The sequence below is a fragment of the Aythya ferina genome (genome assembly GCF_964211825.1).
Source record: "Aythya ferina genome assembly, chromosome: 2".
NCBI classification, from domain to species: Eukaryota; Metazoa; Chordata; class Aves; order Anseriformes; family Anatidae; genus Aythya; species Aythya ferina.
Genome location: NC_140297.1, coordinates 41,913,025 through 41,935,576, shown reverse-complemented (window position 1 = coordinate 41,935,576; position 22,552 = coordinate 41,913,025). Strand labels below are relative to the sequence as shown.

General features: G+C 40.9%; 1 protein-coding gene across 5 annotated transcripts in view; it reads left to right on the top strand.

The window, feature by feature from the left end:
• Positions 1-202: 202 nt before the first annotated feature.
• The window catches only part of SLC4A7 (solute carrier family 4 member 7), an 89,065-nt gene continuing 66,715 nt past the window's right edge, over positions 203-22,552 (top strand). Inside the window, exon 1 of one of the 5 annotated variants that reach the window (XM_084508927.1) lies at positions 203-428. In XM_084508927.1, the coding sequence (XP_084365053.1) occupies positions 381-428 (48 nt within the window). In that variant the 5' untranslated portion in view covers positions 203-380. Of the gene's footprint in view, positions 429-13,465; positions 13,559-13,991; positions 14,237-22,552 lie in introns of those variants that run through there. The other 4 variants (XM_084508929.1, XM_084508932.1, XM_084508931.1 and 1 more) reach the window with 4 other exon arrangements.

Here is a 22,552-nt window from a genome sequence, read left to right as displayed (position 1 = left end):
GGAGCTCCCCGGGGCGCTGCCACGCGGCTCCTCGCGGGGCGCCGCTCCCCTCCCTTCCCCTCACGGCCCGACCCGGCCGGGCCCGGCCCCGCCTCAGCGCCGCGCCAGCCCCCGGGGGGCCGCGGCGGGCGGGGCGGGGCGGGGCGGGGCCGGTGCCGGCGGGAGGCGCTCCCCGCGCTCCCCGCGCGCTCCCCGCCATTGGCTGGCGGCGCCGCCGGCCGCGCAGGGGGGAGGAGGGGGCGCGCCCAGGCGGCCTGGGCTCGGAGCACTCGCGGCCGCCCCGTCCCGACCCGACCCGTCCCGTGGGCAGCGAGCGCCGCTCCGCCAGGCAGCCCCCGGCACCCTGCCTGCCTCCCTCCCTCCCCGCCGCCACCGCCGCCATGGAAGAGGAGCGGGCGGGCGAGCAGATGCGACCGCTGCTCACCACGGTAACGGCGGCGGGGGGGGCGCGCACAGCAGGGACCCCTCCTCACAGCCCCGACCCGAGCCCCGCTGCCCGTTAACGGCCGCCGCGTGCGCGCGGCGCGATGGCGCCCGGCCCCCCCCCCCCCTCCCTATCCCCATCCCTTCCCCAGCCTTTGTTCCGCCGCGGGGGCGGCCTCGTGTCCCGGCCCCGCCGCTCCGCTCCCCCTCGGCTCCCCCTCGCCCCGCTGCCGGCTCTGGGGGGGCCCCCGAGGCGGCTCCGCTTCCCCTCGGGGCGGGTGCCGCGCACGCGGTCCCCCCGCGGGGCTTTCCCCTGGGCGGGGGTGAGGCGGGGACCGGGCGCTGCGCCGGGAGCCCCCCCCCCCCCTTCCCCTTCCCCTCGGGGCTGGTTCCCCGCGGGGCAGCCTCGCCTCGGAGCCTCCTGCAGTGCCCCCGGGTGGGTCCCGGCTCCCCGCTGCTCGTCCCGGGGCGGCTGGAGCCGCGGTGACAGCCCCGGCGAGGCGCTGGCTTCCTGCGGGAGCAGGGCACGAGGGCGCCTTCCCTTTGTTCCTGCGGGAGCTTCGCTCGCAACTCGCTGTTGGGCTTCGGATGCGTAGGGTTAACGTGGAAGGTGCTGGTGGTTGCCCTCGGGTGAATCCTAATGCAAAGAGGATTACGGACTTGGGAAAGTCAGCGCGCCCCGAGCGCGGCTTTGTCAGGCCCAGCAGGAGTCATTTCGATTCTCTTGTGCCAGAAATTAAGAAGGGGCTTTCGGGTCAGCCGCCTGAGCCGCTGTGCTGCCGCGGGGTCGTTTCTCGTGGAGGCCTTTTGAACTGAGGTGCTCGTCGGAGTGGTCCAAGGTGGTGTCTTTGCAACAGCAGTGAGCCTGGTCTTGGTGCAGAAGGGTATCAGGGAAGTAATTGTAACTGAGGCAGATATGAAGATGTCAGAAAAGAGGGAGGAGAGCAGAGATCCCTAAAAGCTAGGGGAAAAAAAAGAATTTATAGGGAAGACATGCAGTAAATGGCTTAAAGAAAAGACAGGACACGCTGATCTTTGAGCAATTACATAGTATAGCAGCGTTGGATTTGTTGTGATTCTTGTATGCTCTGCTGTAGTGTAGCACTACTTAATCCCAAATACAAGTGCTTTTGACAGTACAGCTTGACTTAGTTTTTCTGTTCCTGTGCTTCTGGTAGTAGAGGCCATTACTTCCGCTAGCAGAGCTTTCTGAAACTGCTTACACGTGCACGGCTTTTTCAGAAATAAACAGCTCTGTAAGATGAAAGGATTCCGCAGAAAGTGTGAATTAAGTGCTGTGGCTTAAAAACAAAGAAGCACAATCAAATAACCTCCCTAACTTCCTTTTTGGTCACCCTCCAGTTTTGGTAAGTCAGATGGTTCTGCATTTATGGGCTATTAGATGTAAAGTTTGGTGCCTCTTAGTATGGAGGAACACCTCTGTGCCCCCCCGTCCCCTTCTGCCTGGACTTATTTCATCAAAAGTGTAAAATACCTTTTAATCTTGCTTGTTTTATATTTTAGGTCCAGTCTTAAAGAAGAGAATCAGCAAGTGCTTAGGACATTGGTGTTTTGAGGAGACTGCTTGGTGGCAATATGTATATAAAAGGTGTAGAGGTGTGTGCAAAACAGATGCCTGATGTAATTATTATAGCTAGAGAACAACCAATGATCAGAATGTGGTAGGAATAGAGAATACATCAGGAAAAAGATAAAATAACTGCATAAATCCATGGTTCTCTCATACCTTCAGTACTGTAAGCTGCTCTACTCCCCTCTTGGAAAAGAGGCGTTATTATTGGGAAAGGTTCACCGAAGGGCAACAAGATATGAATTAGCTCTTAGGTGAGAAATGACTCAACAGGCTAGGACTTGTCAGCCTAGCAGAGATAACTTGGAGATGGGGCGATGATATGTTAAGGCTCTATAAAACTACTGTGGAGAGAGCAGATAAAGATTGAAAAGGAGGCACGTGGCCAAATCACACAAGCTAGGAGCTGTCAAATGAAGGCAATAGGACATAGGTTCAGAGCTAACAAAAGCAGGCAGTTCTTCACTCAGTGTAGGGATTTCACAGGTATGCTTGTAGGGTATACGCAGGTATATGATGTGTATGCAAGAAGTCCTTGTGGTCTAAGGGGGGGTTGGATGAGTACTGGAAGAGAGATGCATGTTGAGGTTAAGAAGCAGCTGAGAAACAACCTCAGGAAGTCTGAATTGAAAATTCAGGAGGTTATGAGAGTGTAAGGAAGAGGTGTTATACGTCTTTTGTGTGTGTGTGTTTAACACTGTAACACTTTAACACTTATGTTAATTTTTTGGGGGTTTGTTAAAGTAGGACTGGAGCGTGTTAGTCTCTTGGTGTCTACACAGTGGTAAATCTGACAGTTAGTAATGGTATTAAAAAGCTTTATTGAGTACCAATGATCTTGGTTCTCACTCCATGTTTCTGTCATGGTGTTAGTTATGGGATAGCTTGCTCCTTTTTTTTTTTTTTTTTTTTTCTTAAGCAGTCATAAGTAGCATTTAAATGAACTTACATTAAAGTCCTATCTATGTATTTTTCAGGTGATACTGTGGAAAGGCTTCATTCTGAAACAAAAAAGTTGAAATTTCCGTGCAGTATTTGATACTGGTTTGTGTATTTCATAAAGGGTTTATGAAGTTGTAGACCAGGTGGTATGGCTGAGTAATGGGTGATACGTTTTTTTAGTGTGTTTTTTTCCCCTTTTAATGAAACAGATCTGTTTTTATCACAGTTCTACTGTAAGTGATAGTAGAACTGAAAGTGGCTGTTGTTGGGGAAGATGCTTTTCTTTCTGTCTTCAAGTTGAAGCGTGACAGTAATGTGGTCTGCCAGTTATTGCTGAAGATGGCATTAGTATCCCTCTGCTTTTTCTGAAGTGACTACATGGTTGGCTCCCACTTATTTTTCAAGAGCTGTGTGTGTTTTATCAGGTGGGTTTAGGCCTTGCTGTTGAACAGCAATCATGTTTCAATGACAGCTTCAGTCTTTTACTTCAGGCTTCATTTGAAGACTCTTTCAGGTACATGTCACTTCAGAAACACATCAACACTTCAGTGGAGTCTGCCCATCCCCTTATCCCAATGCCTTTTTTAATGCAACAAGATAGTGTCTGGTACTCCAACTTTTCTCATGTGTAACAAAACCTGTGAAGATTTAGAGGAGTGTAGGGCAACAGAAATCAGAGCTGCTTGAAATAACAATACATACAGATTGATGAAAATTAGTCTAACTGTCAGAATCTGACGGCAACTACGATTTCAGCAGTTTAGTCATCAAAAATGCAAATTGCTTTTTCTTTTCAAGAAAAACCTCAAGTACAACCTAATTCTCATGAATATATTTCAAAGGAGAACCAGGTGTTTGGTGGCAGTTAGATGGAAGTACATGGTTTCAGAACCGAGCCTTGGTCTAGTTACTGCATTTCATATAGCCTAGTAACTTTGTCTAGCTTTACAGCACATCTCTTTGGTGGTTATTGAAACAGTTCCTTTTTAAAAGCATTCCAACGTTTGATTTAGCTGTGTGGTTCTTCACATGTGAGAATGTGAGTACCATCAGTATGGTAAAACAAAGTTTTTACAGAATTGACTACTGCGTATCTTTATGCATCTTGTGTGACTCTTTTAGAACTGAGATAAGGGAACACTTTTTCACAGTGTGGTTACTAGCCTTCCTACTTGACATGCGGCTTTTGTGATGATAGGTCAGATGACAGATCTCTGGAGGACATTTATGCTGCTACAGTTACATTTTTTTTTTTCATATTACCATATGCTGGAATGAGTGTTTTCTCTTCATGGCTGGATAAGGGTAACTGAGGGTATGTCTGTACTGCATAGTTCAGCACAGTGCAGGAAACCTGTGAGCTTGTGACATCTGACTGACCATATGCTCTCCAGAAGTTAAACCAGTACAGTTACAGCTGTACTGGTTTGCAGCTAAATAGCATTGACCAGAGAGAATTTGATTGGCCTGATGACTGTGCTGACTTTTGAGAGACATGTTGCTGTTCTCTGTTGTGCTGTTTGGATATTCCAGGTTTGGTTAGCGTGTATATTTTAGACAGCTTGCACCATGCAGTGGGCTATGGGCAATGTCTATGATCGCTTTGGGTTAGGAGTACTGTGAGCTGCTGTTAACTATGCAGCTTTTTGAGTTCTTAGGAAGTTATCCGTGGCTGCCACGGACTTGAGAACTTTCATTAGGCTTCATTGCAGTAATTTTTATTTGTTGTCCAAAATGAGCTGTGGGTTGTATTGGTTAGTTGTCTTATATCCATGTGATTGATTTGGTTCTCTAGGTGACTTTTGATATGTCACCAAGGTGGTTGTTGACTCTTAATATTCAATGCTTTGCACAAGGGTATCTGTTACATAACATCTTTAGTGGACCCTAAAGTGGTACTTAATAAGCAGAACCACTGTATAACCAGTGATTGGTAAAATACAGTCTGTAACTTGAATATTAACCACAGAGGTTCTCCCAAGAACACTTTTGTGCTTTTGGTATGGCATATTCTGGAGTGATAAAGTTTAGGAACACTTTCATTTCACATTATTTACTGAGATACTTTTTACTATTCACTGACTAAGATAGCTGTCTGGCTAATGTTTCGAAATAATGATGGGAATAGGGAGATTCGAATGATGGTTCTATTAATCATCAGGTTGAGAAGTGCACCATGAGTTGCTTAGTCCTGTAGATCAGTAAATGTCTGAATGCAAAAATATGAGTGTTGATTCTTCTACAGGCATTCTTGCATATGTATTTCTCAATTCACAATTGCATGATTAGCAGCAAATGAAAAAAAAAAAAGCTATCTTTTTGAAAGTGCAACATTTGTATTTAAAACTCAGTCCTGGCATCTGAGAAGCTCCTTTCTGTATTACTGAGAATAATCATCAATTATGCAAGCATCCCAAATCTACCTTGTCAGCATATCTCAGTGGTTATTAGAAGGGATTATCTGTTTAAGAGCCTGTGTTAGTTAGTGCTTGGCACACTCAGAGCTCTTTGTTTCACAGTGAGTTAAAATTTGCTGCATGCAGTAGAGGCAGCATGTCTGTGGCAAAGGAAATTTATATTTTTTACCACTAGATGGAGCCATTTTATTTGCGTATTGACATGCTTCTTTACATAAGTTTTACAAACTTTAAAATCCGTTCAGAGGTTTTGTATTTAGAGTATGGTCCATAGTTATTTTATTATTTCTTTCTTTGTGGAGAAGGTGAAATATTTTATTCTTCCAATAGCAGTGCTAGGATTATACAGCAGAAAGGCTATTCCATTTTTATTAAACGTGTAAAAAAAAAAAAAAAGTGAATGCTTGTGTGTTAGGGATGATATAGTTTTCTCTGTAAATTGTCCAGTGAAATATGAGTGGATCTTGTGTTACCCGAAGTAACATTTCAGAATATTGATCCATATTATTGTGTATCTTAGCCTGGAAGCTTTTCTGACTGCTGCCCAGTAAGGGCTGTCCAGCTGGACCTGAGATTTTGTTTTTCCTACTCTGGTGCCTTAACTAAAGTGACTCAAAGTTATGCAATGGAATGGTTGTCCTATTTGGGTATACTGGCACAAGTTGTCTTACTCGTTTCAGCAATGTTGGAGTGCTTCATAACCTTTAAAAAAAAAAAAAACAAGTTGCTTGTTAATTCTAGCAAGTCCCATTTTAGCATAAGTATTTGAAATGTTTTATTTCTTGTGTCATCTACTATCCTCTTTCAGCAACTAATTTTCTTTTCTAAAAGTTATGTTTTTCTTTAGGTTTGATTCTTTGCCCCTGTTGGTGAAGTAACCAACTTCCAATCTGCAGTGCATGTGATAGGCCTTGACTTCCCCTAAATCTCTTAAGTCTTTAGTACTGAAGACTCTTTGGTGAACCCAGTCTCAGACTGAAGAGTAAGACCTTATTTGAATCTTAATTTTGAATTCTCTTACCTGTACCTCACAGTATACCATACAGTATGTCCCCTTTTTCCCTGTATTCCTGCTGTAAGGGATCTTGAAATTTCTGCACCTGCTTCTTGTTCAATCACACTGAAAGTTTAAATTTTCAACAAATGATGTAGAATGAGTACTGATATTTTTCGTAAGATATAATTGTACTGGAAGGCATCTAGACCTGTCAGCAGTATGGCTAAGACAGTATCTTCTAATACCAAAATATTTTAAAACTTAAAAACAAGCTTGAAGTTTCTTTTTAATACCAAAAGTAGTTTCCAGATTGTTGTCAAGCCATTGCCCTGGTTTAACAGAGTTCCTGGCGTTTGCTTCCAAACAAAGTGGAACTTCCTCTGAGTAAGGCATGTGGACAGAAGCTGAAGAGAAGAAGCGGGATTTAACATTCAGAACTGTGCCTCCTGTCACCCCACTGCATGATGTGTGTTGGAGTTCTGCTGTTTGACCTCCTGCTTGCTGCTGGTAATTCTTGACAGTATAAGTATACTACTGGGGATCTATCTGTATGTTGAGGTCTGCTTTTCAGGTGGGGAGAACTGAAGGCTCACCTGAAAACTTGACCGGTTGATACATTTTTTTTCCCCATCATCATCTTTTCATTACGGAGGAATACGTGCATTAAAACCACGTATGTGTGCGGACAGCGTGTCTTGAAAAACTATGCTTCCCTGAAGTGATGACTTTTTTCCTGGTCTTTTACGCACTAGGCGGATGGATTCCTTTGTATTTTCCATGACTAATGGAAAAATAGTAAATATATACTGGCTGTGTCTTGACTTGGATCTATTTTTGGATGGAGAGAGACAGCTAAATGACTGTAAATACCTAGGTTATGGTGAGGATAACGGTGTCAGTTATTCCTTGCTAGAGAAACCTAAGATTTTGTTACAACAAAACTACCACTTCTGAACACTGCAACTATTCCATTAGCAGAATAGAATTATCATTAGACTTGAGAATCACTAATCAAGCTGTCTTGATGGTCTGTTACCAAAGAATGGAAAAAGGTTAAAGCAAACCTGTGTTAGAGAGAGATTGTAGTGGAATTTCACTTGGTGTTGGTTTCTGGAGTGCGATAGCTTTCCAGTGCGGAAATTCTGTTGCCTTGTCAAGAGTTTGAGGCTGCTGTGTTCTGGATCCCAGAAGTCACGCGAAGCTGAAGCACTTGTGAGTTCTTTCTTTCAGACAAGGTTATGAATAAGCTACTGCAGCTAATAAATCATGTTTATTGCTAACTGATCAGACTGAGTTCACATTGAGAAGCCCTGATTCATCAGATACTCTTTTGCATGTGTAAGAAAAGGGTGTACAGCAGATAGACCTTGTTGCACCGACTTGTTTTCTGCCTCTGTTGTTTAACTTCAGTTAAAAAAAAAAAAAAAAGTTTTCTCCCCTTCTTACTGCCCTCCACATCTGTTGCTCATTTCTACTGCTGAACAACAACAGGTAGTTTCAGATGAGTTGTGGCTTGTCTGTTTCTACCCCAGCACACTCAGATAATGCCTGCATGTTCCTCCTACCCCTGCTTCCACCTTTTATGTGCTCTGTTTTCACATTTGAGCTCAGTCACAGGTTGCCTTTACATGCACGCTGTCCTGTTGTCAGGTCTGCACAACTTCGTGCATGGAGGAATGAGCTGTTCTGTGCTTTGAGGAGGTTGTCCATGCAGATCAGCCACTTCTCCCAGGCTTTTACCCTTTACCCTCGATGGTAGCATTCCTTGAGATTCTACCAAGAAGAGTCCTGAACAGGCTGCATTCTGCTCTCGTGAAGTCCCGTGTTAGAACTGCATGTGCTGAGTCCTGTGCTGTGTACTGTACTATTTGTCTTTCTTGCTTCTCCCAGGACTTGAAACTCCACAACTTTGTGGTTGCTGCAGGCAAGCCAGTTTCTGACTTTCACATCCCTGTCTGTTTCTTCCTTGTTTGTGAATAAGTATAGCAGAGCATCTTCACCGGTTGACTCACACCACTAAATCATCTTCAGCACGCTTGAGAAATCTGCTGGAGTGCTGCGCCTGACCATGCTCTACCAGCAGATACCGTTGTGGGTCTAGGTCTTGATGTGTACCAGTGCCCACAATCATGGAGCTTCCTCCAGCTTTCAAAGGAAGGATTCTTCTTACTCCTTTTCTTGATGAAGAGATCTGTAGTGGGCATCTAGTGCAATGTCAACAATGTTGGACTTTTCTCCGATCCTTACCTGTAAGGTCTTGACTGCCTTGTCATTTGTTCGAGCAAAGCTCTGTGTGTTGCAGACATCCCTTTGAAATCTGTTTGAGATCTGTGCTCTTCACCTTCCCAGCCTGGCTTTCCCAAGAGCCTGCATCCCTCCTTTGCAGCACTGCAGCCATGCAAGCTGTTGCACCCTCACTCTGTAAGAAGCTCCGACTTCAAAGTCTGCCTCTTTACCTTCCATGCTGTGAGGGCAAGAACCTGAGGGCGATGGGCTCTTGGTTATGGCTTTTTTCACAAGGGGGACAGGAGCACCTTCTCCCTTTTGGATGTTCCACGTCTTCACTTAAGTTTGAAAGTTTTCTCCACCATGCCCAGATTACAGTCGTATTCACAAGCTAAGGGAGTTTGGTGGTAAAGATATTTGCTCTGCTGTTAACTGGATATTGACCCTCTTCTCGCTCGAGTGACTGAGAACACCACTTGGGCCTCTTCCCCCTTCCCGTGGTGCTCAGTAGTCACTCTTGATTCACTCAACAGTAATGATTTTCTTTTTGGAAGTGTTGCTGGTGTCCCTGTGGGCAAGCAGGAAAGGGTAATAGTCTGAGGGCTGGATGAGCCTTGACATTTTTTCCGAAACAGCCTTGATCCAAACATCCAGCAGGCTATAGGCCTGCCAGGACCTCATGTTTATATTCTGTGATGTTGTGCAGTGTGGTCATGCTGTCCTGCAGTTCCTTCACCTGGCCGCTGAGCACCTCAAGGGTAGCAGCACCTCTCACAGATGAGGCTGCTGCCATCCATTACCAGCCCCAGGGAGGAGCAACACAACTCCTCCCTGAGGAGTTCTTGGGGTTGGCATCTCTGCTCTGAGAGGGCTGGTTATGCTTCATCTGCTGGTAAAGATTTTGCCATGCGGAGTGCCGTTAAGCAGTCTTGAGCGGCATTTCTGGGCCCTTTGTAGCTTTGCTGTGTGAACTGCTGACATCTGTTAGCTGAGCCCTGGGAGATGTGCTGTGCTTGTGATAATGTTATTAAATTAGTAAACCTTGCTATCTAGTTCTTCTCACAACAGAGATGGAAAACATGCAGGTTTATGTAAATATTATGTTCTAGTTGAAATTAATTTCTCATAGACACATTGTGTCAATATTTTTTTAGCAACTCCAGTTTTGTAAACATACTTGTAACAACTGTTATTTTTGCAAGACAGCTATTCATTGATAGTAATCCTTCTCTCTTTTTTTTGTTGGCTGATGCCATTGCATTGGCTGATGTTGTTGCATAATTTATCCTCAACACTGAAGGCCCAAACACAACAGAACTTTGTACAGTCTGTTAGATTATTATGATGTTCCTGATTGTATATTTCATGAGATGCTGCAGAATGAATTTGAGTCAGAATCATTCCAGCCCTCAGAAATATAAATTGTTGTCTTCTAAGAAATAATTTTGGTTCATGTATTGCAGCAGACGAGAAAAATTCGTACCTAGGGCATGCTGGTTCAGTTGCATGGGAGCACAGCACTAAGCATCTATTTATGTTTATATAATGCTTCGAAGTTTATTTTTGTGAGTGTCTTCTTACAGCTGCAATAATGCTTGCAATAAGACTGCAATTACCTGCTTGCAGTCTTACTGCTCATCCTGGAGAGCTGTTTAGCTTGTGAACTTTTGTATTTTGAATTCTCTGCTGTCAAATTATTAATTATTCTCAGTACACTTATGGGCTGAGAACTAGACTTTGGTTGTTATCTGAGAGCTCACTGAATTCTTAATATGTTATTAACAAGTTTCATGTTTGTTTATAGGTAAAATAAAGCTCATGTTCTGTTTCCTGGAAGATCTGGATGCTGCTGTAGGTGCTGATGCCTGTTGGAGGTGTCTTTGGGGCAAGACAATTTTTTGTGTTTCAGTCTCCCTAGTTACAATGTGAAGGCGTGTAAAGTCTATAGAGTTTACAAACCTTTAAAAAACAAAGGAATGGGAGTGTAGTTAAGAATACTAGGTAGGAAGTACTGTAAATTTCCAGCTTCCTTCTGAAGTTGCCCTTGGTGTTGTGAAATCAGGTGAAAGCTCTTCTGTCCACCTGACTTCTTAATGCAATTGTGACATTAACCCAGTGAAGCTAAGGGCAGTTTGTCAGGTCATGGCATTTCAGGATGTTCAGTTTCTCTGTTGTGAACTGAACATAAAACCTTGTGACTTTCTGCAATAGCCTGATCTACTGTGAACATTCATCTTGTACTTTGATCTCTTTTCCATACAGACCCTGTAGCAGTCTGTCTTGCTCCTGATACAGTTGGAAAATCTAGTGATTATTTTTTTGTAATTCAAGTAATTTTCATGTGTATTTTGCCTGTTTGATATAAGGCTACACTGAAGCTATCGCAACTAAATGACCCTTAGTGTTGGCTTTACTTGGCCAGAACTGTAGCTTCTGAGAACACTTCTCCCTAATAATCTTCCAGGCTGTGGTTTGTAGGTGTGTTGCTTTCTCTCCTGTCCTTCATTTAATCTTTTCAGTGAGGTGGTATCTATCAGCTTTGGGATTCAGATGGGAGGATGTCTTTACGAAGTCTCCAAAGACTACTAAAACGTTAAGAAGAGCAGCTGGAATGTGGTCGTTTTTTGTTAACATGAAGGTGATGAATGGGTACATAATAGAATAAAGCTGTTGGACAGTAGTGTTACAAACTAGCTTCTCTGGATCAAATCAAAAGTAGCTTACCGTAGTTTTGTGGATTCTCTGGCTAACTGGTGAAGTCAAAAGACTGTCTGCAAGCTCTTTAATCAGTACGCAAAACAATAAGGTGGAATTATTATTTAGACTACTGCTAGATTTATAGCTTCTTTGTTTCTATTAAGAGAAAGCTATTGGTAAGATTATATTTAAACTACTGCTTGTTTTAGGGCTAGTATTTTTTGTGTCATTTTTTTTCCTATTTGGCTTGTACCTCACTATTGTGGGCTTATACTATTATGCAAGTGTATGTTTACTTCAAGTGTAAGCGTATGCATTTCTTTAACAGGTCAAACATATTTCCAGACAGACTTAGTGTATGAAAAAAGGAAGTGAGAAACTTCTTAGTGAATAGCCGCAGCTGGTGTTACTGTTGATGGTAAATTTCTTCATTTTCTGTTTGTCAAACAACTACACCCTACCAGCCATGCATTTTAAAACTGTTTATATAGAAACAAACAGATAGCATCTGATAATTGTTGTGACTCATTTAAGGAAGTGATAAAACCCAAGAGTAGCAGCAATCTTTTCCTTGTTCAGCTTGATCTTATTAACATTGCTGGGCTTGCCTGCCATTGTCAGATACCAGAAGGGAATTTAAACAGGCATATATTCTTGTAATTAATATTTGGTTGAATTGCAAATGGTTAGATAATGATAGGATGGAGAGATGTGCTTCAGCTTATTAATGAAGTGTACAAAACAGTTACTGGAAAGTTAAATTGTAAATACAAGGGAAAGTATTAAAAACTTCGATTTTTGCATGAACTCTTGAGATTTCAAAGCTGCCAATGTATACCTGTAGAAAAAGGAAGAGCATCAGCCAGTTATCATCTTGGCATTGGTCTTGCTATCCATTACCTGCACTAACTGCTGACACTATATAAAGATCTTACATTTTAAATTTTAAAGAAATGTAACCAGACTTTTTATTCAGCATACACTTATTTTGGAAAGTACTTTGCTATGTTAACTTTGCTCGCTTTTACTGAAATATGTAACTGTATCTGAGTATTTTTGGAAGTGACAGAAAGGATACCTGTATTTGCATGCATGTTTGTTTCAGGGAGTGTGGTGTTCGATGTGCATGAGTTTTCACTCTAAGAATAAAAAGCACATGCTTCCAAGATGATACGCTGGCTTCTGTCTTGTGTCTTCTGCATTGCTGAGGATCAGTTGTACCAGGTGATGTGGCACAAGAATGTAAATAGTTTCATATATTACGACCAAGTTACGGAGAACCTTTCTCATGCTTCAGTTGTCTTGCAGTATAAAACAACCTTCTGGGTGAAGGCAGGAGAAACTGCCCTTCTTGTCTCATGTGTTACTGCAAAACTTCAAATGCTATTAATAGGTATAATATTCTGCACTATTTAGTGAGAAGGTCACGTTGTGACTTACTGATGAATGGATTGTTTGTGTGTGTACCTACAAGATGTACTATATTTGTATGGAAGAAGATGTGGAGAAGGTTGTTAAAATTAAAGAATGAATGCAGTCTTAAGTTCGAGAAATGGTCTCCTGTAGATCTATATTTCAAAATAATTGTGTTGTGTGAGTCTAGTGTTTCACTAACAGGTCATTGATAAACATCTTTGGAAGCCATTATCATTCCTGAAGTGAAAAACAGGGAGGAAGAGAGGAGAGGAATCAAGGAACAGCTTTCAGCCTCCTATTGCTTATATGGGAACCAATACGGTAATGCTCAAGGAAGAGGCTGTTTGTGAAAAGTGATGTGGGGTGAAGGGGAGCCTATTTGTGTCCTTCTGTAGTCCCTCATGGCCAAGGAACATTTCAGCGATTCCTTGGGAAATTCGTACGTAACAGCTATGAACAGAAATGAGTTTTGGGTATGCCTTGACAAGGGTCATCTTTTCCCTTTCCCCTGCTTGTTTTGGTTTCCAGCTTTGCCATAAAATATGTGGTGCTTTTCTTTGTTAGAATGAACTTTGGCTTTTATCCATGACTTCATCTATTGACAGACGGCCTCAAAGGAATTGGATTGTCACTGAGTGCACTGCTCTGTGTGAGCAGTGAGTCTGTATGCGCTGATGTGGAAGGATTCCCATGAGATGCCTCCCCTAGAAAACGTGTTCTGGGACTCTGAAAAATTGGCGTGTTTTCTCTGTGTACCTGCAAGGACTGGCAATGGCTGGTGCTGCAGCACTGGAGAGAAGTTTCTCTTGGTGGCTGTGGACAAGTGTCTGCCAGCTAAAGTGGGAAAAAGTGCGTTCAATTCTACTTCTGTGTTACATATTGCTTTGTATATACCTAAATCTATTGCTTCTTATATATCTGAAAATATACTTCGACATAAATTGCTAAGGTCTGAGTGAAGTGCCTTCCTTGTTTCTTTAGTAACTAGACAGAGACCCAAAGCAGCTTTCTGGTGTACTGATTTTAGGCAGATAGTAATGAAAACAGAATTATCTCCTGGATGTAAGCTTTTTAAAATTTGGTTTTCCATGGCTTGTCCTATCTGTACTACTGAGGGGAACGTGTTTCTAAACCGCTTAGGTCCCAAGAAAGGAATCTTCTTAGAAGAAGTTCCAGAAATGGAAGAACTTACAAAAATAATGCTGTTTGACGTTAGTATGCATAGTGATCATGCTTTGAAACAGTCATCAGTGGTGGAGCTCTAAATTTGTTTCACCAGTGTGGATGAAAGTTTCAAAGAAGTTATGTGCTCTGTATCATATCTGATAGGTGGAAAATCCTAAACCAATCCAAACCATAGAAAATTCAAAGCCAAAACCAAACTGTTTGTTGGAAGTCAAAAAGTTACACTCTAAAAGAGCTTGCACAGTGCTAAAGCAGCAGAGCTCTTGGTGTGGTTGATCATGGACCTCTTCGTAGATGGGAAAGCTGTTTGTCTTCGTTAGTGTACCCCACTGATCACATAAGGTAATGTATTAAACATATTAATAGCAAGTAGTTTGACAGAAGCTTAATTAATGGGGATAATGTTTTTGTTGCAGATGTTCAGAGACTAGATGTAATGAAACAGTGCCAGAATTATTTGCTTGAAACTGAATAATTGGATGTGGTCCTGTAACCAGGACCCCACGTGAGGGACAGAGCAACAAACAAGGGTTTTCTTTGCAGAACGTGCCACCCAGCACACAGCTACAGCAGAACAGAGAGGTCTAAAGCATAGTGCAGCTTGTTGTCCTTTGCAGCTGAAGGCTGAGTGAAGAATATGGTTTTAAATGCTTATTGGTGTGGGTTTTTTGTTTGTTACTGCAGTAGGGAACCTGTGCCTCAAGGCCTGCTCATGATGCATTTATAGAGTGGTCCCTGATTGACAAGTGGGTATAAGATGGGAGAATTATGTTCTTAGATCATCAGTTAGTATCACGCTGTTAAAAATTGTAACTCCGCTGATTGCTGCCCTCCTTCAGTGGTTTTTTAATAACTTTATTGTGAAGCCCTTGATGGGCTGAACAATACAGAGACTTCAGAGTGCTTGTTTGTGTGAATGTTAATTGAGAATAACAGAATTACACATGATCATAAGGAGAGGCTTCTGGGTTTGATCTCTTCTCTGGAAAATTCTGAGAATCAGCTTTGTTTTCTGTTTTCTTTAAAAATGTTGATAGAATTTTATTCCGTAGTTTCATAAACTTTCAATAAAAACAATTTAATGGATTTTTTTAAAATGTTGCATCCTTACTGCTTTTGATTCATAAAATCTTGGTGATGAAGATAGTGATCAAGAGAGTGTATTTGAGTCGGTGCTTTAGAATGGATAAAAAACATGAAGGGTGCTCAGTTTTTAGTGGTGTAAGCACAGATGTGTTCCCTGTATATTTGTGCTTTCTATTAATATGCAGTTTGACAGTTGTATTGAGGAGCATTTTTAAAAAAGGCTAGAGTTAAGTTCACAACACCTAGAAAATATGCAAATAACTGATTTTTTTTTCTTTGAGGAGGCTTAACTACAAAATATAATACTAATTTAACGTGTCAGTAAAGATTGTAGATCTATAAAAGTATGAAAAAAAATTAAAGAAAAGGGTTGAGTTTCAGGAAACTGATGAACTCTCCATTCCACCACCCTCTTTCTTATCCCATTCTTCTGCTTATAAACTGTTAGTCTGTGAATGCTGCTAACGGCATCTTTCAAACCTGCGTGTCTATCTTTGTCTCCTAATGCTACTTAATTCTTTCAGAGCTTTTAGACATGAGGGTTTATCTTCTAAATTCAAACTAAGACCCAGACTAGAGGTGAAGCCTGCTGACACAGTGGTTCTGGAAGCCTGCTATTGTGGTACCAATACCTCTATTGTTGGATGTGTTACTGATGATGCTGATTAGGAAAGCACACGTGTGTACGAATGTCTACAAGTTGCTAATAATGTTACATGCTATCATAAATCCAGTTACTTTATGGGGTCAGTCAAAAATGGGAACAAGCTTCAAATACATAGACTGTACTTTCCTTTAGGCTGCTTTCATTGTTTCATTTCCTAATCAGTAAGTGTAAATATGCTTTGCAGTCTTTTTCAATTGCTTTTTGTTAAACATGCTTCTTTAATAGGCCTATGTTTGAGCATGCAGTTTGATGATTTCCTTCAATAGAAAAGGCTGGAAGAATAGAGAGCGTGATGATTGCTCTGTAGTATTGCATAGTAATTTCCTTTTCGAAATTATTGGAATCCTGTGTTTCCCCCCAATTACAGTGTCTGACTGTATATTACCCATGTGGAAGTTGCAGCCTCAGTCTGAAAAAATGTCATCTTCGTTCAGCTTTTGTTTTTTGCTTTCTTTAAAAGTCCCGATGACTTTTTTTCCCGTAGTTTCATAAGCTTCCAGTAAAAGCAACTTGAGTGAAAATTTTGGGGTTAATGGCAGCATCAGCATATACAAGTGATTTTTCAAGTGGAGTGCTTTCAAGTTCCCCCTAGTGTCCTGGTATGAATGTTGTAATTCTAGACTGAGCTGCACTTCAGTCTTCCCTTGGCAGGAGAGCTTCTTTTTGGCACTGTTGCTCTGTCCCAGACAGGAGGTGCCTTACCCTTTCTTTGAGCCTATGTCAATGCACAGAGACCTCAGATAAGAACTGCTTTTGGAGAGAAAAAGAGATTTTTTGGAGAGAAAAAGCATTTACATGGCTGTAAATACTTTGTACAGCATTTACATGGCTGTAAATACTTTAAAATCTCTATTTGTCTCATTATACATGAATAATTTTGCTTCGTATTCTTTTTTAAAATACTTCTGCTAGCATTAATTTTTGATGCTTAACAATGAAAACTGATTGAAATTTCCAGGATTGGTATTTCAGAAACCTGGTTTGAGGAACTCTGTGAAAGGTTGTTAAAATCAGATGATGAAGTGTTTTTATTTCAATCAATTACATCCCAGTCACTAGCTCTGAAATTAATATTAAGATCACCAAAAGCTATGATGTCTTCTTACCCCAGATATCTAATCTTATTCAAAGGCAATTTCAATTTAAATAAAAGGCACCATTTTCTACTGAAGATGAGTGCCCTATCATCTTAAAGACACAATCTCATTTGATTAAGGCTAGCATGCAGTACAAACTTGTTTGATTGTAAAAATTTCTGATGTAGAGAATAAACAATATGCTGTTCTGTGGTACTTTCCCAGCCTGATTTACTGACAGTTGAGTTTTTCTGCAGTCAGTTCTGTGAAGAAGTACATGAATAACAGCAAAGAATCCGGTGGATAGGTTAATTTAAGTGTGCCCTGACTAAAACAGCATAAGGCTGTATATATTAAATAAAAAAAAAAAAACAAGGGAGTGGTGGTGGTTATTTTTATAATATGATTATAATCTAGGCAAATGAAAAATTATCATTAAAAACATGAGGAGTTGCCTAGAGGACAGGTATATTCAAATTCATATATCTCATATTTTGTTTCTTTTCATATCTCATTCAGTGAACACTGGAATGAAGATGTCCCTGTTCTCCCTAACCCATCCCCCCCCCCCCCCCCCCCCAAAAAAAAAAGGGTTAAAAATTTAAAGTTATATTTGTGCATATATGATTAAGATACGTGATTGCAGAAGCTTGTGTGATGTAGTAACTTATGACAAGGCTTTAAACTGTAGTTGGTCGTCTTTACATGTCACAGTAAAAGCAAATCTTGTCTGCTGTGTACATGGGTGGCTTCCCTACAGATTTGATGTTATCAGAAATACTTACTCTGCAGACTTGATGTCAAAACGATTAGAAATGCCATGCAATTTTTGATTCCTCTACTCTCCCTCATCTGAAGTTTGTAGAAATGTAGTTTGGCTGAGACATGTAGTTGCCATTGTCTAGATTAAACCCTTGCATTTTTTTCTCCCATATTTGAAACTTCCCTATTAGTTATAATATCCCACATTACAAATGTCTGGGTAAAGTGCTTGAAGGTATAGCATATATGATTTATGTTTCTGGAAAGTCTTTTCTTTTAGGTTTCCTGTCTGGGTGATGTATTTTATGTATTACTTTTAACGTTTGGTTTACTGTGTGTTTTAGTTTTCTGATTTTTAATGGGGTCACTTATGTTCCTAAGGACGTTTTAAAACTGTTGAATCTCCTTTTCAGTTCTGGCAGAGAATGCAGAAGAAGAGTTTGTACCTAAGGGCATGATTGATATATTGAAGCCAGCTTCAGAGTTCCCAATGCTTGATCAGAATTGCCATGTTTGCATCTCAGAAAGCACGGTGCTACTCTATAAGTTCAAGTTTGCTGTATAAGAAAATCATGGTGGTAAAACTTTCATGGGTAGACCCTATACAAGACTAGGTCATCGTCTGGCTTCTGGAAGTCAGCATAAAAGCCAAAAGCCTAAGTAAATTCTGTTCCATCCCCTAATTTAACTTGAAATCAGCCTTTCCTTGAAGCTTGTATTTGTGCCACTGGGTGGTGGCATACTGATTAAGCTGTGGTCTTACTGCTGTATTAACAAGACAGAAAGCTGCTTTGTTTATTTCAAAAGGGGTGAAAAGGTCTCTCCTTTAATTTTTTGTGTAACTTTTTCAGAAAGCACCTTTTTGGTAGTTGTTGACTGGTTAGAACTCCCATGCAAACTCGGTTTAAATGATAGTGTTCTCTGAATTAGGGAGTTCTAAGTGTTTGTTAAACAAATCAGATAACAAATAATTTGCCTGCCACATGTTGAGTGTGTTAAACCGTTTTTCTTAAATAGCCCCTCAAGTCACGAGTTTTTCATAACAGTCCTACAGCATTAATTTTTTTTTTTTGTTTGTTTTTCCCAGAAGAGTATGAGTGCGCCTGTCTTGGAAGTACTATTTTGTAGATCGTTTTACATGGTTATACAAAAAAAAGAAAATTGCAATAAAGTATTAAATGTTGTAATTGTTGTTGACATAAAGGATGCAGTAGATTTAAAAGAGGTAAGTTTTCTTTCTTAGCTATATTTTAGATCTCTGCCAGGGAGATATAAACTTTTTTCCCTTATGTATTGCCAGTTGAGCTCTCCTATAAAATGCACACCATTTACTGTGGCATACACATATCTGTTGTGTTAGAATCTACACCTTATTTTTGAACTGGCTTCTCCCAGGGCTTCCTAGTCAGGCACAGCAAAAACATTACATTTCATAGTACATCAGAAAATGAGATGCTTTCTCTTTTGTTCTTAAAAAGAAAAAGACAAGCTCAGCTATATAGCTTTCAATGATGTACACTCGGTAGCTGGTTGCTTCACAGCTGGAGCAGCAAAATGCTCTTAGGGCTGATTTTCTGCTGGATCTGTTCCCTGACCTGGAGCATTGTTGGTTCAGATGACTGCCAGCCCTATTGCAGGAAAGGGAATTGCAACTTTCTCTTACTCTCTGCCTTGTTAATAAAACGCACCTGGATTGCTAGGACTTCTGTTTTGGTCACTGGGGATTTGGCATGGTGGAGGCTTGCTAACGCATTGCTAACCAGATGACACTAAGTGTGTAACAGTGGGAGTAGTCTGACTGATATTCATGATAAATGGAGATTTTGGATGACCTGAACTCCTCGGCATATCTGGGAGTTATGATATGTGCAAAGTATTTTATATTAAAACAATCTGCAGCTGACAACGTGTGGATGGTGCATGATATACCACTTGGGATGCTAGAAATGGCACAGTTCTGCCCTTGTTCACGTTGCAGTGGTCACGAACAGGGTTAGAGTTTCACTTCCTTTCTGTCCTTCTCATTTTTAAAGAAAAATGTGGGCTGAGCACATGCAGTGCTGCTACCATCCGCTTTATCGGTCCTTCTATGCACATTGAATACATTGCCTTACCTTCCCGTTACAGTTGCTGAGCTTTGGTTTGTAGGTAATGATTTTTCATCGCTGTAAAGGTGTTGTCAGTAAATTATTACAAATATATTCATTTGGGATGCAATTGTATGAAAAAATGAGAATTCAAGAAACAGGGAGAGCTGAAGGTGAAAAGTTAGGCCTTGAATTCATGTGGACTGGTGAGATTCGTGATCTACTTCCCAATGGCATGGAGGTGAACAATCACTCCTCAAATTTTACAGCATTAATTTAAAGAGAACTGTGTTAGGAACTTTCCGATGTGGGTATAGTTTGATATGAGTGTTTTAACTGGATAATCTGGATAATTTGACCCTTTTTTTTTTTTTTCCTTTTTTGTTTTCCTGCCTGAGGATCTACTGTCAGGGTTTGTGTGCACGTACTTAAAAAGAATCTCCATACAAAGCGGATAAAGTTCCCTGTCCCATATTACGAGGCTTCATATCTGGACTCACCTGCCGTTTGCTTCAGTGCCATCTGTAACTCTAGGAGATGAATGTTTGGTGTTTGTACAAGTGACTTTAGAACACTTAAACATATGACCTTGGTTAGATTGTCCTAGTAGTGTTGAAACAGTTTATAATAAAGCTCTTGTAGACTTGGGTGGCAATGTAAGGCTAAGTTAAAGGAAAAAAAATAGAATATTTGTCAAAAATGCTACCAAAATGCCTGGAAATGAATCTACGTAAACGCACCTGGTAAGGGATGTGTCATAGCTGTAAAGTGAGTAGCTTTGGATTTGGAAAGCATCCCCCTCCTTTTGCTCAAAACTAAAACCTCGTTCCCCAAAGCCCTGGCTTAGCTCAGTGCTGCTTTCATGGTGACCACACGCTGATACATGCGGAAGTGAAATTGTTGGTAGTGTTCTGTCTGAACACGGTGAACTTCTTCCATCTGTCTCTACAGGAGGGTGCTTTTGAGTCCAGAAATAAGGTACTCTAAAATTTGACATGTAAATTTTTTTCAGCTTCGTTATGTATGCAAATCAGGACTGCAGGATGATTCCCAAAGTAGTCCATGCAACTTGGGGATGACTATTCAAATTACAGCCTTCAGCGGTATCCTCTGTAGATAACAAGTTTGCATCTCTCAGAGTGATGTGTAATTGTGTAATGTCACAAGAGTTCAGCCCGCAGTCTGCCTCATGCTCTCCTAATCCCAGTGGTTTGTGGCAGCCTGAGAAATCCCAGAGTTCACTAGTGGGGCAGCACACCAGAGAATATCAGCACTGAATACTTCTGTTTTTGTAAACACTCAGGACCGTGCGTACGTGCCGATACCAGCTGAAGCAAGCTGAAGCGTGCTGAGCAGATGCACCTCTTGGGAACTAGCTGTTAGGTGGAAATTTGTGTTCTGAGAAACACTTGTAGGCAGGCGAGCCCTTATTCTTATGAAGGACTTTATTTCATTAAATGATGAGCCACTGCCTACAAAGGGTTCTGTATTTCCTTGCGAAGAGAATAATGTCTGCTTAGAGGAGTGGTTTGTATTAAATATCTGCTACGGAAAACTCATTTGAAGCTGTTCCTTTTAATGTGTTAATAGGTTTCCATTTAATGAAGAAGCTGAACAAAGCCACAGTATTTGATGGTATTTGGTATTTGATATACTAACATCAGGCAGTTTGTCTTAGAATTTGCCTGTGTCATCTGCATCCCCCAGCTTTCTGCCTCCTCTCTCAATGCTTCCCTATCCAAAAAAAAAACCTCCTTGCGAGGTATAATTTTACTCTCTTGTGGTTAAGTATTTTAATATGTACTTTGTTTTCTTTTGCTGCTGTGTTAATGGTAGTGTTGCTGTAATATGCTATAAGGCCTGTTCTGATAGATTGATCCAGAAACCAGTTGTAATAAGTGACGTAAAAATTGCTCTTATAATCCATTGTAAAGTGTTCTGCTTTCTATCACATGGTTAACAGAGACAGAGGAATTAGTCCATCTTGGTTGATTTTGAAGCAATTTGGAATTGATTTTGGAGGAATCTCTAGTTGATTTTTGAAGGAGTCTCTAATGGAAGCCTGCGGTGCCTATGAGGAAATCATGGGCTGTACATTGCTTGTGGAAAGATTTAATCTTCTGCAGAGAACAAGAAGCTCAGGCAAAATCTTTTTCATTCTGGAAAAAAGTATATGCATACATATTTGTTATACAAATATACACAATTATATTTTTGACCTGTTTTTCAAAAAAAAAGGGCTTTTACAGCTGGAGATAAGCTGAAATAAGCGCAACTTGCAGCGGTATTAAAGTGAGAATTAGGAAGGAAAAGACTGATGGACAAAATGTCTGTTTGATGATAGCTACTTGTTTCTATAAATTATAATTGTTTTTATTTTTAAAAGCTCTCATACTTTGTAAGGGTCCTTTTGGAACATCAAGTGTATGGTTGAAATATTGCTGCAGTACAAATAGTTTTGCTCTGAGTTCTCACAGCGTTGTCACTGAGCATGTTCAAGGACATGATAATTCTGAGTGTATTTGTCTACAATTTGTTTTAGAGTAGTTAAGTGTGTTGAGACAGTTGCAGTTGGAAGTTACTGTGTTATTCTCCCGCTGAACTAAAACTTTCCTCTGGTATTTACTTCAGTAACAGAGGACTTTTTTTTATCCACAAGATATTTTGGTATGAGTCTTAAAAACTTGAAAACCTGAATCTGTCTCAAAAAGACTTGTTTATTCTTTATAATGCTGGACTTTGAGCGTGGCTCTACATGCACATGTTCTTTGTTTTCTTTCTTTCTATTTTTTTTAATGGATAAAGCTTCTGCGTGTTTTGTTCCAAGACTGAGTGACTGTCAACTAGGAGTTGTTTGACTACAGACTAGAAAAACATTTCAATAAACTGCTTCAGTGATTGTTTGTCTTTCTAAATCAAGCAAGTATTCTTTCTAAAACTTGAATCAACAACAAAAAACTTAACAAATTAAAAAAAAACA